General features: G+C 48.4%; 2 protein-coding genes across 3 annotated transcripts; both read right to left on the bottom strand.

The window, feature by feature from the left end:
- Positions 1-361: 361 nt before the first annotated feature.
- On the bottom strand, positions 362-8896 carry LOC143329448 (leukocyte cell-derived chemotaxin 1-like). Of its 2 annotated transcripts, XM_076745332.1 has the most exons (8): positions 8769-8896; positions 8226-8313; positions 7748-7888; positions 6280-6420; positions 5571-5684; positions 2582-2732; positions 2061-2170; positions 362-1306 (listed from the first exon to the last, which is right to left on the bottom strand). In XM_076745332.1, exons 2-8 carry the CDS (start codon positions 8295-8297, stop codon positions 1082-1084), a joined length of 954 nt encoding a protein of 317 aa, XP_076601447.1. In that variant the 5' UTR covers positions 8298-8313; positions 8769-8896; the 3' UTR covers positions 362-1081. The 2 variants fall into 2 exon arrangements, with proteins under 2 accessions (XP_076601447.1, XP_076601446.1); XM_076745331.1 differs by lacking the exon at positions 8769-8896 and having other exon boundaries at positions 8226-8387.
- Positions 8897-9631: 735 nt separating this feature from the next.
- On the bottom strand, positions 9632-13665 carry LOC143329839 (protocadherin-8-like). Its single transcript, XM_076745947.1, has 3 exons — positions 10959-13665; positions 10584-10809; positions 9632-10474 (listed from the first exon to the last, which is right to left on the bottom strand). The coding sequence occupies exons 1-3, from the start codon at positions 13413-13415 to the stop codon at positions 10122-10124; spliced, it is 3036 nt and encodes a 1011-aa protein (XP_076602062.1). The 5' UTR covers positions 13416-13665; the 3' UTR covers positions 9632-10121.
- Positions 13666-13953: the final 288 nt, after the last annotated feature.

Genomic DNA, 13953 nt, shown 5'->3' with positions numbered 1-13953 from the left:
TGAGGCGGCTCTGTGACATCAAAAGGAGCTAAGCGCTTTGCATCGTGGGTAAGATCTGGGAGCGTGACGGCTACAGAGTCTTTAGTCTCATTAAAGAGTTGTAGAGTTGCAACTCTCAACATTAAAGAACTCTGGAAACTTCTTTCTGCTCATCCCTTTGGAGCAGCTACCAGATGTGACACATCTCAAAACTGAGAAGTGTCTTTGAGCGTGTGTGTGTGTGTGTGTGTGTGTGTGTGTGAGAGAGAGAGAGAACGAGGGGTGTTCCCAAATCAACCTAATGATTAGTGAGAAGAAATATGTATTTACAAACAGGATGTTAAGTCATTCGTTCAATAACAAAAAAAAAGAGGGGTGACACTTTAGAGTTTACTTAAAAAAGTTTATTCAGAGATATTGCACTTTGAGATTGCCTCTTGAAAATACATTAAGATGAAAGTTAGTGAGAGAGCCGGTACAGTACATTGTTTTAATGAGAGCTACTCATGAGGACAAAACAGGGAAAGGAAAGGGTTAAAAACACAGGAGTTAAACAGATTTCTCACTGGAGCAATGAAGAGTCTTAACGAAGGATAGCTGCTACTAAAGCCAGCGGACTGCTGTTGGAATATTTCGCACCCGATACATTTATTTACATCAAAAAAACAAAGAATGAAAGCCAATGAATGATTACCAGCTCTATAAATACAAGCTTTTCCTACGGATAAATGGGTGCCGTTAAACACATGTGAAATCAATGCAGATGTCAATGCGTGTTGTGCTGTAGTCCAGGAGGATGTGAATGATAGCAGGTGTGTGTTCTTTTAATAAGACGAGCTGTGCAGAGTGCAGCAACTGCGTACCTTTACATGTGAGATCATGTCTGTCCTAGATTCTGTACCATGCATTTCTAATGTGTGACTGATGCTGTTCATTTCCTACAAATCTGCTCACGCTAACAGTAACTACAGTCGATGGCGATAAGAAGCCACCATCTCCCCCTCTTAAACTTTTCCCTTCAATCTCCCCTCTCTTGGAACCCCACCCCTCCCCAGTATCTCCCCTCCTCGGCCCTAACATCTCCCAGCTGGGCGGAGGGTTTCTACACCAGACCCAGGATGCGCGCCACCCACCAGTTGCAGGGCATGATAACTCTGCAGGCCACCCTGCAGCCTCGGTAGTGGTACGGCCACGGGTGGTACCCTCCCAGCGGCTCGCAGATCCTCTGGCAGTGGGTGTAGCTGCGACGGCACTCGGTGCAGCACACGCCCTGGTGGTCCAGCATGGGGTCGATGTTCATGGAGCCCTGCTCACCCTCCAGACCTCTCTGAGGGGGGGACAGAGAGGACAGCGGTCACACACGCACACACACACACACACGCACACACGCACGCGCACACACACACTGTCTGTTCACATTCTGCCGCGTGATGCTGCACGTCTTTAGCGGCGGAGAGCGCTCGTTTCAAGCCAATTAAAAATGGATTTCCGACAGGCGGGATGGGGAGGAGGAGATGTTGTCAGATGTGGGTTTTTGTTGTCAAATATTTTCTTCTTCACTGTAGTGCTTGCTGTTTACCCCCATCTGAGGCTGTCAGGAGTGTGTAGCAGGGGTGGGGGGATGCATGGAGGAGAGAGGGATTATGGAAAAAGTGGGGCCCAACATTAGGGGTGAGGATGAAGGGCACGGGGGTGTGTATGTATGGGAGTCTGTGTGTGCTCAGCAGGGCAAAGGGGCCACGGCAGAGGAGGAGGAGGCGGACGAGGAGGAGGAGGGTGCTGTGGAATTATTCACACAGCCTCAGTGCTGAAAGGAAAGCTTTGGACAGGCTCAGACAGCCTCACATAGAAAACGTATGCACAGAAAACACACCCACGCATACGCTCAGATCCGCAGTGACAATCCGGGCCCCTCCACCATGACCCCGGCATCTGCTGCTGCTCGCACAGCTGTGAGAAAGCCTCGTCGGCAAAACCCTTCTCAGGTAGCCCTCAGATGTGAACGGACAGTCGCGGAAGCTGCGGCGGGACGTAAACACGGCCGAAGAAGAGGAACGTGTGAGTTTGTTTGTGTGACTCACCTGGTAGGGGTTCTCCGGGTTGAACTCTGCCTCCACGTCCTCTTCCTCCTCCTCGGCCCCGGCTGCCTGGCGGCGCTGGCGGGGGGCGGCCCTCCTCTTCCTCTGTCCGCCTGCACACATCACAGTCTCAGTCTCTGACAGCTGACCAAATTTAGGAGCGGAGTGGCACTAATGTGGTCCAGCTCCTGATTGCACAGCCGTTTCTCTGGCAGCATTTTGAAGTCCTCAGATGAAGTAGAATCAAATTGTGTTTTGGGAACTTTTGACCTCCCAGCATGCTAAAAATTGTACACTCGGGAGCTGGGGAGCTTCAAAAGGAGCCCTGCTTTTCTTTTTAGCCTGTTTTTCTTTCTATGGCTTCAAGAACTGCAATGTTAAATGGAAACTATTGAGACCGTTTGACCCAGATCCCCTTTGCTTCATGACAAAACTCACAGCCTTGAAAAGTGAGTGTTTTACTCTCAGTTCTCTTTGCATCTACATTGTCATGTCTATAAAACGAGCACTCTGAGGACTCTTACTGGTCGAGTAGGTGGGACGGAGCCAGAAGATTGGCAGGTCTCCACACAGGTCCTTTATCTTGTTGCTGAGGAAGGCAGAGTCGGAGAGGGGAGTGTCAGCTGCCACCCAGATCAGATCATCCTCAAATTTGGCCGGCATCACCTCGTCCTCCTTCGGGCGGAGCAGGGGGAGAGAAATGAGACAAACCAAATCACAACAAGACATCTGAAGATGTCCCTGCTGCTGAAGGCAGAAAATCACACTTGTTTATGGATCTTGTTACTAGCCTTCCCCTTTCAATAGCCCACAGTCTTTGCATCCTGTCCGGGTCTAATCTGCATTAATGCTTTGCTGTTAATGCTCCTTATAACAGCATAAAATCAAGTAGTAAAAAGGCAGCCCTCAAGGCTTTAGTATACAGATTCCCTTTGCACTAACATTTAGCTGTATACAGAGTGTCAGGACTCATCAAGATCTGAGGGGAAGGAGAGATTGGATGGCCTAAATTTGCAGGTTTCTGCAGATAAACTAATGAGCTTTTCAGAGGAGAGGCTGTGTAAACACACTGTGTATCCACAGCCTGCAGGTAAAGGGGGAATTCTGCAGGGATGGCTTTGCCCACAGGCAGTTGTTCCTGAGGGCTGCGCTGCACTAGCCACGGTCATGTTTGTGGAATGTTATCCCACAACCTTTCAGAAATGTTTTTTTTTTTTTTTCCTTCCCTGCTCAAATGATTTGCTGGAGGGACAAATAAAAGCGGGGGTCCTTCTCCACTGCTCGACTGATAAGAGTTTATCTGACCCACTCTCTCTGGATGCTGTTGTGTGCGTGTGTGTATGTGTGTGTGCGTGCTTATCTAACCCATATTTGCCATCACTCTAAATTATAGCAAATGACCAGCCTGCAGCAACCATTATAACAACATCTCCCTGTCTCCACACACACGCACACACACACACACACACAGCGCGCTAACGCGAACCAAAACGATCATTTATGAGGCAAGGAGAGGCAGTAACACAAACACACACAAAAGCACAAACGTGAAATAAATGATCTTTTATGAGGGAGAGAGAGGCAATAAGAGCAGCCCTGCGTGATAATTAATTGTGTGCTTGCGTGTGTGCGCGCGTGACTGTGCGCGCGTGTTTGTGCGCGTTCGCGAGGGCAATTCCGGTGATGTGGATTTATGTGGATGTGAGGCTTACGCGGAGCTAAATGATTTTAATTATCAGACAGCCTGAACTGAGCAGTGACAGGCTGTGGTGGTGGTGTGTTGTGATAGCCACACACACACACACACACACACACACACACACACACGCACACACGCATACACACACATATATGGTATATTTCAGTGCAGTCCTCTGCTGTGTTTATTGATCTTAACAGAGTCCATCAAGCTGTTAAGTGATGGGAACTCACACATAAAATCACCCATGTGTTCCTGGTGGATCTTTGGCTTGGGTGATTCATGCTAATAGCTTTATATCAGGAGGGAGAACTTGTAGTATATCTCTAAAGCTCAGCAAAGAGTAAACAATGCAGTAAACTGCAGTAAAATACAACTTTTAGTATCACTGAGGAATGTTTGTAATGTGTAACCACGGACTTTATAAATGGCTGGTTAAAGACTATTATTGCCATATAAATCCCTAACAAGCTATTTTTAAAAACAATGTTGGGTTATCAGGTTTGAAATATCCCCCTCTATAACTTCTATTGTCTTTTTAGCCGTCTTCTCATGGCTCTTAATGGTGACCCACAAACATTTGTGTTGTTAATAAGGCTGGTGAGTTATAAGATGTCAGCACTGCTCCAGCTACAACAATCCATTCTGTCTGCAGCTGTAAATGTTATAAGTTGCAGTAATAGTTTAGCGTGTTGGCATGCTAACATTTGCTACTTAGCACTAAGCACAAAGTTTGGCTGAGGATGATGGGAATGCAGTCAGTTTTGCAAGAATTTGGTCATAAACTAAAATACTGGACCAACTCAAATGTTGACATGATGATGGGGCTAGATGAAAAGTTAAGGGACCACAGAAGTTATTACAGCTTATCCCGTGGTTGACATGAACGTGTGTCCTATATTTTGTGCCGGTTCATCTGTTAGATGTTGAGATGTTAGACTGGATAAGATCACTTTGAGATGCTGGTGGCATTAGAGAAAAGGTCTGGGGATCACCAAAGTCACTGTGATTCATCCTCTGAGGAGCAGGAATGTCTGAACATGATTTGAGGGCAATCATCCAGTAGCTGTGGAGACCAACAGACAGACCGTGCCATCCCCACAGAGCCACACTTGTAACTCTTTTCCACTGCAGGAACTTAGCCGAACCAAACGTGACCATTGTCACAGGTCCTGATTTCGTTTCCACTGTTCTCTACAAAGTGGCTCAATGTACTGGATGCTAACGTCCCGGTTTGCAAATATATTGGAAACATAAGGAGGAGCTTAGTGCCAAAGCCTCAGGCTCTGTAAGAAATAATTTTGGGGGAAACAAATACAAATAAAAATATACACACTAATTCATTAATATGTGTTAGATGAGGACTGATTCAGCTCTCATCCTGTTAAATATACAGAATCACTGCCGGCTAAGCAATAGTCCAGCATGAAAGCCCCTGTAGAATTACAAACTGTCATTTTCACACTTACATTTTTGTATAAAATAAACATGATAGAAAATGTCAATTAGTGAGATTTTTCTTTTGGCTAGAGTCAACCTGGCTTTTTCCTCAGTCTTTATGCTAAGCTAACTGGCTACTGCCGGTACCTTCATTTTTAGAATAGTATTAATCTTCTCATCTGACTCTCAGCGAGAAAGCAAATAAGCTTATCTCCCAAAATGTCAAAGTATTCCTTTAAAAGTTCAGGTACTGGGAGGCATGTCGCAGTTTGTTAAGTTCCTGCAGTGGAAACTGGCTCCTCACTGAAAAGCACATCACAGTATGTAGAAAACATGTCCTCTCAGAACACACAAGACAGACAGGACCAACCCACCAGGTCGAATGTCATGGAGTCCTTGTTGAGAGCCTCCACATCAGGCAGACGAGCTTTCACTTGGGTCTTGATGTAGCACTTCTGTCCTCCAGAAAACCGGATGCCTGTGATCCCCTGGAGAGGTCAGGAAGGAAAGGAGGACAAACTCAGAGCTGGAAGTCAGAACTCATTACTCCTGCAGTTGTTGTGTTGCATTCTGCAGCACTCTGCAGGTGTCTGGGACTACAGATCTGTACATCGAGTGTAATCACCGCTGATTTTGATAACATTTTGGGGGCGATGCTGCAGTTTGCCGTTATGTTCTAGATTAAGAAATTACACTCACAGGGACACTATGCTTAAAGGTCAAAATTTTAATAGTTGAAAGGAAAAAAAACTGCTGCTTCACTACTCTGATTGGCCTGATTGGGGTGCTTTAATTAAAGGTCAAAAACCACCAGTCCGAATTTAATGAAAATTGGACAGACGATGTATCTTGACACTGATTGGCCCAAAGGGAGATAACATGTCTACTTGTTCTTAATTTCTCCGCTGCTACAACGAGCCAATCTTCCCACAAGGGTCTTTAAAGTTTCAACAAATCTGATCGACTGCTTTTTCTCGGATGCTCCAAATTGCTCGGAGAGCGTTGATCAGAGAGTCCGTGAGCCTGGTTTTCTGCTTTTATCCGAATCTCCTGATATTTTAGGTTCTTTCAGATCCAACTCACAATCTCAAAGTCATGGACCTCCACGGCCTCGTCCGCTCCGCTGCCGGTGCTGAATCTCTCCATGTTATTGGCTGTGTCGATCTCCATCGTACCCTCCTCCACTTTTCCATTGATGCTCATGCTGTAGTGGACATTGTAGACCTACACACACACACACACACACACACACACACACACACACACACACAGACAAGGTTTCAGACTGGCATGTAAGGTATGAGAGTCCTGGGAGTCACCCCACCCCCAGCCCTCTCTCTTTCAACACTCCTCCTCACCCTCTTTCTCCAATCTTACCCTCTGACTTCTCCTCACATACAGCCTCTCTTTTCTGGATTTCTCTTTCAGATGACACATTCATTCAGACAGATGAACACAATCTGTACAGCTCTGGGTGATGATGACCCTTCTACAGAGCCTTTTCATCTTGTCTTCATAGCGTTTTCTAACTCCATAATAGGGAAGAAGAAGAAAAAAAAACACTCAGAAAGCTACATTTTCCCCCTGATCTCTTCCACCTCTTGCCCCTGGAGCATCAGCCGGACCAAAGAGGCCCCCACCACCCCTCTCTACCCTGCCAGGATCCTCCAGCACACACACACACACACACACACACACACACACACACACACACACACACACACACACACACACACACAACGCCTCCATTCACCAGGCAGGCTGCACCATGGAACTGGTGTGTTTAATTTACATTTTACTGTTTGCTTACACTGCTAAAAAAGAGTCCATCTTGGAAAAAAAAAACTGCTCTAGCATTGAGTCTCCTTTTAATTCAAACCAGTTCAAAATGTGACCACTGACAACTTCATTTCACTTGTTTCCAATTCAAAACAGCTAGTTTCAAGAATTTACTCAATCAAGTGACAGCCTTTAATCGGCTGTGAGCGCCAGAGCTGTGTTCTTTGATGGTCGTGCCACTTATTTTAGAAAAGTTTTGAAAGTGGAGTCAAACTGCAGTGGAACAAAAGGAATGATCTAACAGATCACACTGCATGTGATTTGACTTTTGATTGAAAGTCCTGAGGGACTGCTGGGAAGTTATTGGGATGGCGAGGGCAGCTGAACTTTATGTTTCTCTTTGTCAGAATGAAAATCCTTCCACAGCGTTATTGATTTTTTATTTAAACTCCTCTTGACTGAAAACTGCAGCACCCTCCCCCTCAACAGTCTTGAATTGGCACAACATGTGTACCCTGGACCCCAATTTAAACCTTAATGTCATGATGGAGCTTCTAATGCGTAACACCAATGAACACATTAATAAAACCGGAAACAGAGACAGAACTATTGTCTTCTCCATATTCAAAAGTGCACCTTTATGAACCCCCCAGCTCTCCAAAACTACTATTAGTTTAGCCAAAATGATAATACTCCCCACTTTTCTCACCCATCCAGCCTTAAAAACTTTTTTTTTTTTTTTTTTTGCAGTGTAAATAAAATATTAGTTTACGTGTTTTTCATTGTTGTTCCAGAAGTAGAAAGCTCCGACTGCCCCCAGAAGCAGCAGGAGGGTCCCTGCGATGAGCACCGCGATCCCGGCCTTCAGGAGACGGCCGGTGGCGGCGGGCTTCACGGCCACGGCGGAGTAGGCCTACGGTAAAACAAACAAACCAAAAAAAAAAAAAAAAAAAAAAAAAGAAGAAGAAGAGGAGGAAGAAAAGAAAGAAGGAAAGAAAGAAAATGCATGTCCATATACTCAGGGTCACTCTGATACATTAAGAAAAAGGTTACTGTATGAGTAGAACAAGCAGCTTCTGTGAACTCAAGTGATTGCTGAAGGATTTTGGTCATCTGTCCAGCATATGAAAGGTCAATAACCGAACGCTGTGGCCTGTGAGTGGTCCCCACAGGTGTACCGACAGCATCCCACACTATAGACCCCCTGACCCCGACTTCATTGAGCTGTACTGGCCTGTATGCAAACTCACCGGAGGCATGAACTGCTGCAGGTCCTCGGGTCCCGCCGAGGCGATCGGTACTTTCTCTGAGTTCCCGGCCATGACTGGAGCCAAACACCTGAGGAAATCCCAGTCCACTAAGTCTCCTCTTTCTCTCTCTCTCTCTCTCTCTCTCTCTCTCTCTCTCTCTCTCTCTCTCTCAGGAGGAGGAAGGACACCTCTGCTAACTCACACAGGCAGGTTTTATGCTGTAATGTGAAGCGGTGCACACCCTTTCCAAGTTCTGTAACTTTAAATCAAAAGGTAAAACATAACCTCCAGTTGATGCCCACCGCATTGTGAGCAAGCACTAATTTAAGCCCGGAGTTAGGCTTTCTTTCAGAACAGCCTTAATCATTCTTTCTCTTTGAAGATCATATAGGCTGCTCATGTAACTTACATGAGTTTGATTCCTGCTATGATCCTCGGAATTTCATATCATTAAGCTTTATGACAGCCACGATGAGAAGACTAAGATCTATTCAGCAATTAAAAAGATGATGAAGGAAGGGTGAGGCTGTCTCCTCGAATCACCTTTGCGCACACCCTTTCTCTCCCTCTGTGCTCTCTCTCTCCTCTCAATGGCTCCACAGACGGCTGCGGGTCAAAGGTGACTGTGGCGGAATGTCGCATGTTTTCTCCAGCTTGGACACGGTGTATTTACATGACAGCGCGCAAAAAAACGGTAGCTTGCTGGGCAGACAATCTTGTTCCTCTACATCTTCTATATCCGAGTCCAGGGCTGCGTTTCTGTTAGGAAAAAAAATGCCCTGAACCCATGAATGATAATGGGGGCATTACGTAAGGGACGCAGCGTGCGCATTTGGCAGATAGACAAAAAAACATCCTGACAGGGTAGCAGGAGGATTTGCTCACAAGGACTTTATGTTCTCTGACAAAAATCACCTGTGTTAGAAAGCCTATCAAACTTATCCTTAGTTTGATTCCCTCTCATGCGTGCCTTGCTTTTTTTTTTTTTTTAGACGACCAGTAAATGCGCCTTTACGCATATTCTCAGTCTCATTATGTCTCCTCTGTGCGCTTTCAGGTGGTAATGATTAATGTAATGAAATTCCGAGCATATCTTTGATTCTTCTGTTAATATGCAGGTCTTAGCCGGTAAATTGCAGTTATCAAGTCCATGAAAGTGAGAGTGATTTGCTAGAAAACCTTGGCGTCTGTTCTGGCATCTTACCAGCACAATCGTATCCACAAAGGAAAAAAACTAAACTGACCTTCTTCGGTGGGCTGCAAGGACAGAGGCTGACTACTGCAATAACAGCGACGCCTGTTGGTTTTTACTAGTGACTGATATCCCTGCGATGCATTCACAAACATGCGGCTCACCTTACCCGGATCTGAATCTCTCTGAACAAACACACAACTCACATTCTCAGAACAGTATTTCAAAGTTTATTTTCTCTCGGAATATTGTGATGATAAAAAAAAGTCTGTACAATTTGCCTACTTATTATTGCATTCCAATCATTTCATACAGTTATCACCTTGATACATAGTGGGCCCTCAAACTGCACAGTTTCCGGGGCCATTTTAAATAGTCAGCGTGCTTAAAGATCATTAATTACAATTGGTATTTACATAACTTTGCTTAATTATTACTCTTACAAAAATAAAATCTCTGTATGTACAAAACTTGCATATGATACACTCCATGTCCAACAAAATGTCTCAAAGTGATTGAATGGACATCAAATGTGGCTTTTACAATAAAACACAAATATTAGGATATAAACTTATATGCACACTCTCCACAGCAACAAATAACTTCAGAAAGTTACAGTTTTCATTGTCATTGAATCATAAATTAAAACTTTGAATACACTATACATTTCTTTGAGGTGTGTGTGCGTGTGTGCAATGTCTCTTTTAGACGTCATTGTTGGGACAGTGTGTTGGGGTGGGGGTGTAAACAGGGAGGGTTATATCACTGATCTCCTGCACCCTCACAGGCCTGGGTGGGGTCACCAGCACGTAGTCGTACTCTCTGTGCAGCACCTTCTCGTACACGCTCTGCAGACCCACTGTTTTGGGGATGTGGGCCTGGTAGTAGTTGTCCCTGCGGTGGGGGTCCCGGGGCAGGGAGGCAGTCTTGGAGAGGCTGCTGAAGGAGGAGAGGGTCGGGGCTGGAGAGGGCGCTGCGTTGGCTCTCACTGCTGAGGGGCTCCAGCAGCGATCTGAGTGACCCAGGACCTTACATTCGCTGGTGCAAGCCCACAGACCTAGAGAGAGGGAGGAAAGATGAGTGAGTCAGATTCACAACCAAAGTATGACGTCTAATCCACATCATTTCGTACAGCCATTAAAATGTGACATTTTCCTCTCCCTTACCGGGTTGGCCACCCATGGGAGGACCCACAGCTCCATCTTTCTTCAGGCCAGTGTCTCCACTGACATCACTGTCACTGTCATTGAAGTCACTGTCCCCCTTGCCACTGTCTTTGCCACTGAAGGCCGGATCCCTGGCAGAGATGGTGGTGTAAGAGTTCCCCTTCCAGATAGTGATGGGCCTCACCGCCTCTTTGCCATTCCCATAGCCAGGCAGAGTGGAGTAGCCCTGCAGGAGGAGAGAGAGCGAGAGAGAGAGAGAAAACAGAGGTTAGTGTCTGCCCGATGAACACATTGCAGATTACTTATTGCTGTGTTCCACTCCACACCTCCCCTCCCCTCCCCTGCTGAGCACAGTGTCCCAGAAGTGCACCTCACCTCGTGTTTATTCCCTCGTAGCTTGCTGTTGCTGTCTGAGTCATACACGCAGGGCACCTCGCTGCCGTCCTCTGAGGCCGAACACCCGTCACTGCCCCCGGGGTGAGCCGGCGTGAACCCACCGGGCTGGCTGCTGTAGGAGTGTCCCTCAAAGGCCGCTCCTCCCCCGCCCCCGTGGAGAGGCAGAAGCGGGTTGTCCACCACATGGTTCCTGCCCCTCTCAAGCGTGCCCTTCTCCCCGTACGAGTCGCTGTCTTCTCCGCTTTTGTCCCGTTTGCGCCGGTTGCAGGTGGTGGCGATGAGGATGATGGCGAGCAGCAGGAGCGTGCAACTCCCCGCGAGCACAACGATAATCACCACCGACAGGTCCCACTGCGCGTGCACCTCGTCCCCGCTGCCTGCCTGGTACACTGTCCTGTCGCTCGGCGGGGAGCCCGCGATGATGAGGAAGTGGAGCGTGGCGGTGGAAGTGAGAGCGGGTCTCCCGTTGTCGCTCACCGTCACGGTCACGCTCAGGGTTTCGTCCACTTCGTGGCTGAGCACCTGGTTGAGGTAGATCTCCCCGGTGGCTTTGTTCACAGAGAACACGGAGGGTTCACCGGTGGCCAGCCCGTAGGACAGCTCTGAGTTCACGCCCTCATCCGCATCCCGCGCCTCCACCCGGGTGATGACGTAGCCGCTCGGTGCGTCCCGGGGCAGGAGGACCTCAGCGGAGCCGTTATTAAGAGCCGGCTGAGTGATGATTGGCGCGTTATCATTCTGGTCTACTATCCTCACATAGACATTGGCGCTGCCGGACAGGGGCGGGGAGCCGCCGTCGCTGGCCGTGATGCGGAGCTCCAGCTGTTTCATCATCTCATAGTTGAAGCTCCGGAGCGCGTAAAGCGACCCGCTTGCGGGGTCCAGTGACACGAAGGTGGAAATAGGGGAGCCCATGAAGTACGTGTCCGCCAGTTTGTAGCTGACCTTCCCGTTTGACCCCATGTCCATGTCCCGCGCCACCACCGTGGTGATGTATGCGCCAGGCGCGTTGTTCTCCACCACCGCCACCTCATACACCGGTTTACTGAACACAGGAGCGTTGTCGTTCTCATCTGTCAGTCTTATCGTGTACTGAGTGATGGTCCTGAAGGGAGGGGAGCCCAGATCCTCCGCCACGACTGTGAGGTTATATTCGGGGATTTTCTCCCGGTCTAACGGGCTGGTACTCACAATCATGAAGCTGTCCTCGTACGCCTGCTGCAGTCTGAAGTGATCGTGTCCGTACAGCGTGCAGTGCACCTGTCCGTTAGCGCCGGAGTCTCTGTCCGAGGTGCTGACCAGAGCCACGAAACTCTCCCTGGCCGCAGCCTCGGTGATGTACGCTATCCCCGCCGTTATGGACGTCATCGGGGTGATGGAGATCTCCGGTGCGTTGTCGTTAACGTCCTGCACCTGCACTACAATTTTGCAGATGGCCGGGCTCGGGTTCGGACCCAGGTCGGTGGCCTGGACGTCAAACTCATACGTGTTCTTGCTTTCAAAGTCAATCGGGCTCTCCAGAGTGAGCCGTCCGGTCTTCCTGTCCACTCTGAAGAGTTGTCGTATTTCTGAGGGCACTTGGTTCCCGAACCCGTACACCACCTCACCGTTCAGCCCCTCGTCCGGGTCCTCCGCGTTCAAGTCCAGCAAGAGGGAGCCCACCGGTGCGTCCTCGGGCAGATCCACGGAGAAGCTGTTCCTGTCGAACACCGGACTGTTGTCGTTGTAGTCTTTCACCTTGATGTTGATGCGCGTTGTTCCGGTGCGGGACGGGTTGCCACCGTCCATGGCGACCAGCTCCAGCGCGTAAGAACCCTGCGTCTCCCGGTCCAGCTCCTTCATGAGCACCAGCTCCGCATATTTAACCCCGTCGGCCCTGCTGAGCACGTCGATTGAAAAGTGGCTGTTCACGGAGATCTGGTAGCTTTGGATGTAGTTCACCCCAACATCGTCATCCACGGCAAAGTCCAGCGGGATCCGTGTGCCCACCGCTGTGTTCTCGGAGATCTCCAGACTCGACTCTTTCCGGGGAAACTCGGGGGAGTTGTCGTTGATGTCCTTGACCTCCACCTCGACGTGGATGAGTTTGAACTGCTCTTTAGAGAAGCTGACCACGTCGAAAGCGATGAGGCAGTGCAGGGTGTGTTTGCAGATCCGCTCTCTGTCTATCCTCTCTCCTATGGTCAGCTGCCCGTCGCTCTCCCTCAGACGGATGAAAGAGGAGTTGAACTGTTTCATCATCCTGAAATTGGTCCTGGAGCCCCCTGAGGAAGAGGCACTGGAGGAGATGTCCTTGGCCAAGTTTCCAATCACTGTCCCTGGTGCGTCTTCCTCAAACGTCTGATATTTCACCGTCTTTCCTTGTGTGACAGCAGCCAGGCTTGCCAAAGAGACACACACTAGCACCAACAGCCCGTTCCACCCTATTCCTCCCATCTTGACACCTTCACTCCAAAATAATGAGAAATTCAGCAAACTGTCCGCACTGAGTCCACTTTAAAGTTTAAACAAAACGTACCCGTAAAAAGCTACTCCTTCCCCGCTCTTGTCGACTCTCCGGGGCTCTTTATGTTTTGTATAAAGCCTGTAATAAATATTCCATATGTTTTTCAATGCGCACTCTGGATGCGCTCCTCTCTCTCTCCCTCTCTCTCTCTCTACTGGAGGTGTGCTGCTCTCTCAGCGCAAGAGGGCTGCAGTGTCTGCAGGAGGGTTTATACGGCGAGGCATGCAAATGAGCCGCACTGTGACCAATCCGAGCTTTGAGAGGGGAAAAAAAGGGGGACTTCTGAAAGACCTCTAAACCCTGTTTAGAGATTCCTGGACTGTGCGGAGAAACTTGGCACCCAATATGTGGGCTAAACGCGGGGCTTGATTTAATACAGCTATAGTTTCCGTTGCTTGTTTATGTTCCTCGGGCTGTTAAATGAGTCTGCGCACCGACGCACGGGGGGAGCACAGAGATGCGCAGTGT

The sequence above is a fragment of the Chaetodon auriga genome, chromosome 12, assembly GCF_051107435.1.
Source record: "Chaetodon auriga isolate fChaAug3 chromosome 12, fChaAug3.hap1, whole genome shotgun sequence".
Taxonomy (NCBI): domain Eukaryota; kingdom Metazoa; phylum Chordata; class Actinopteri; order Chaetodontiformes; family Chaetodontidae; genus Chaetodon; species Chaetodon auriga.
The sequence above is the reverse complement of the archived record's forward strand: the minus strand, read 5'-3'. Positions and strand labels throughout refer to the sequence as shown.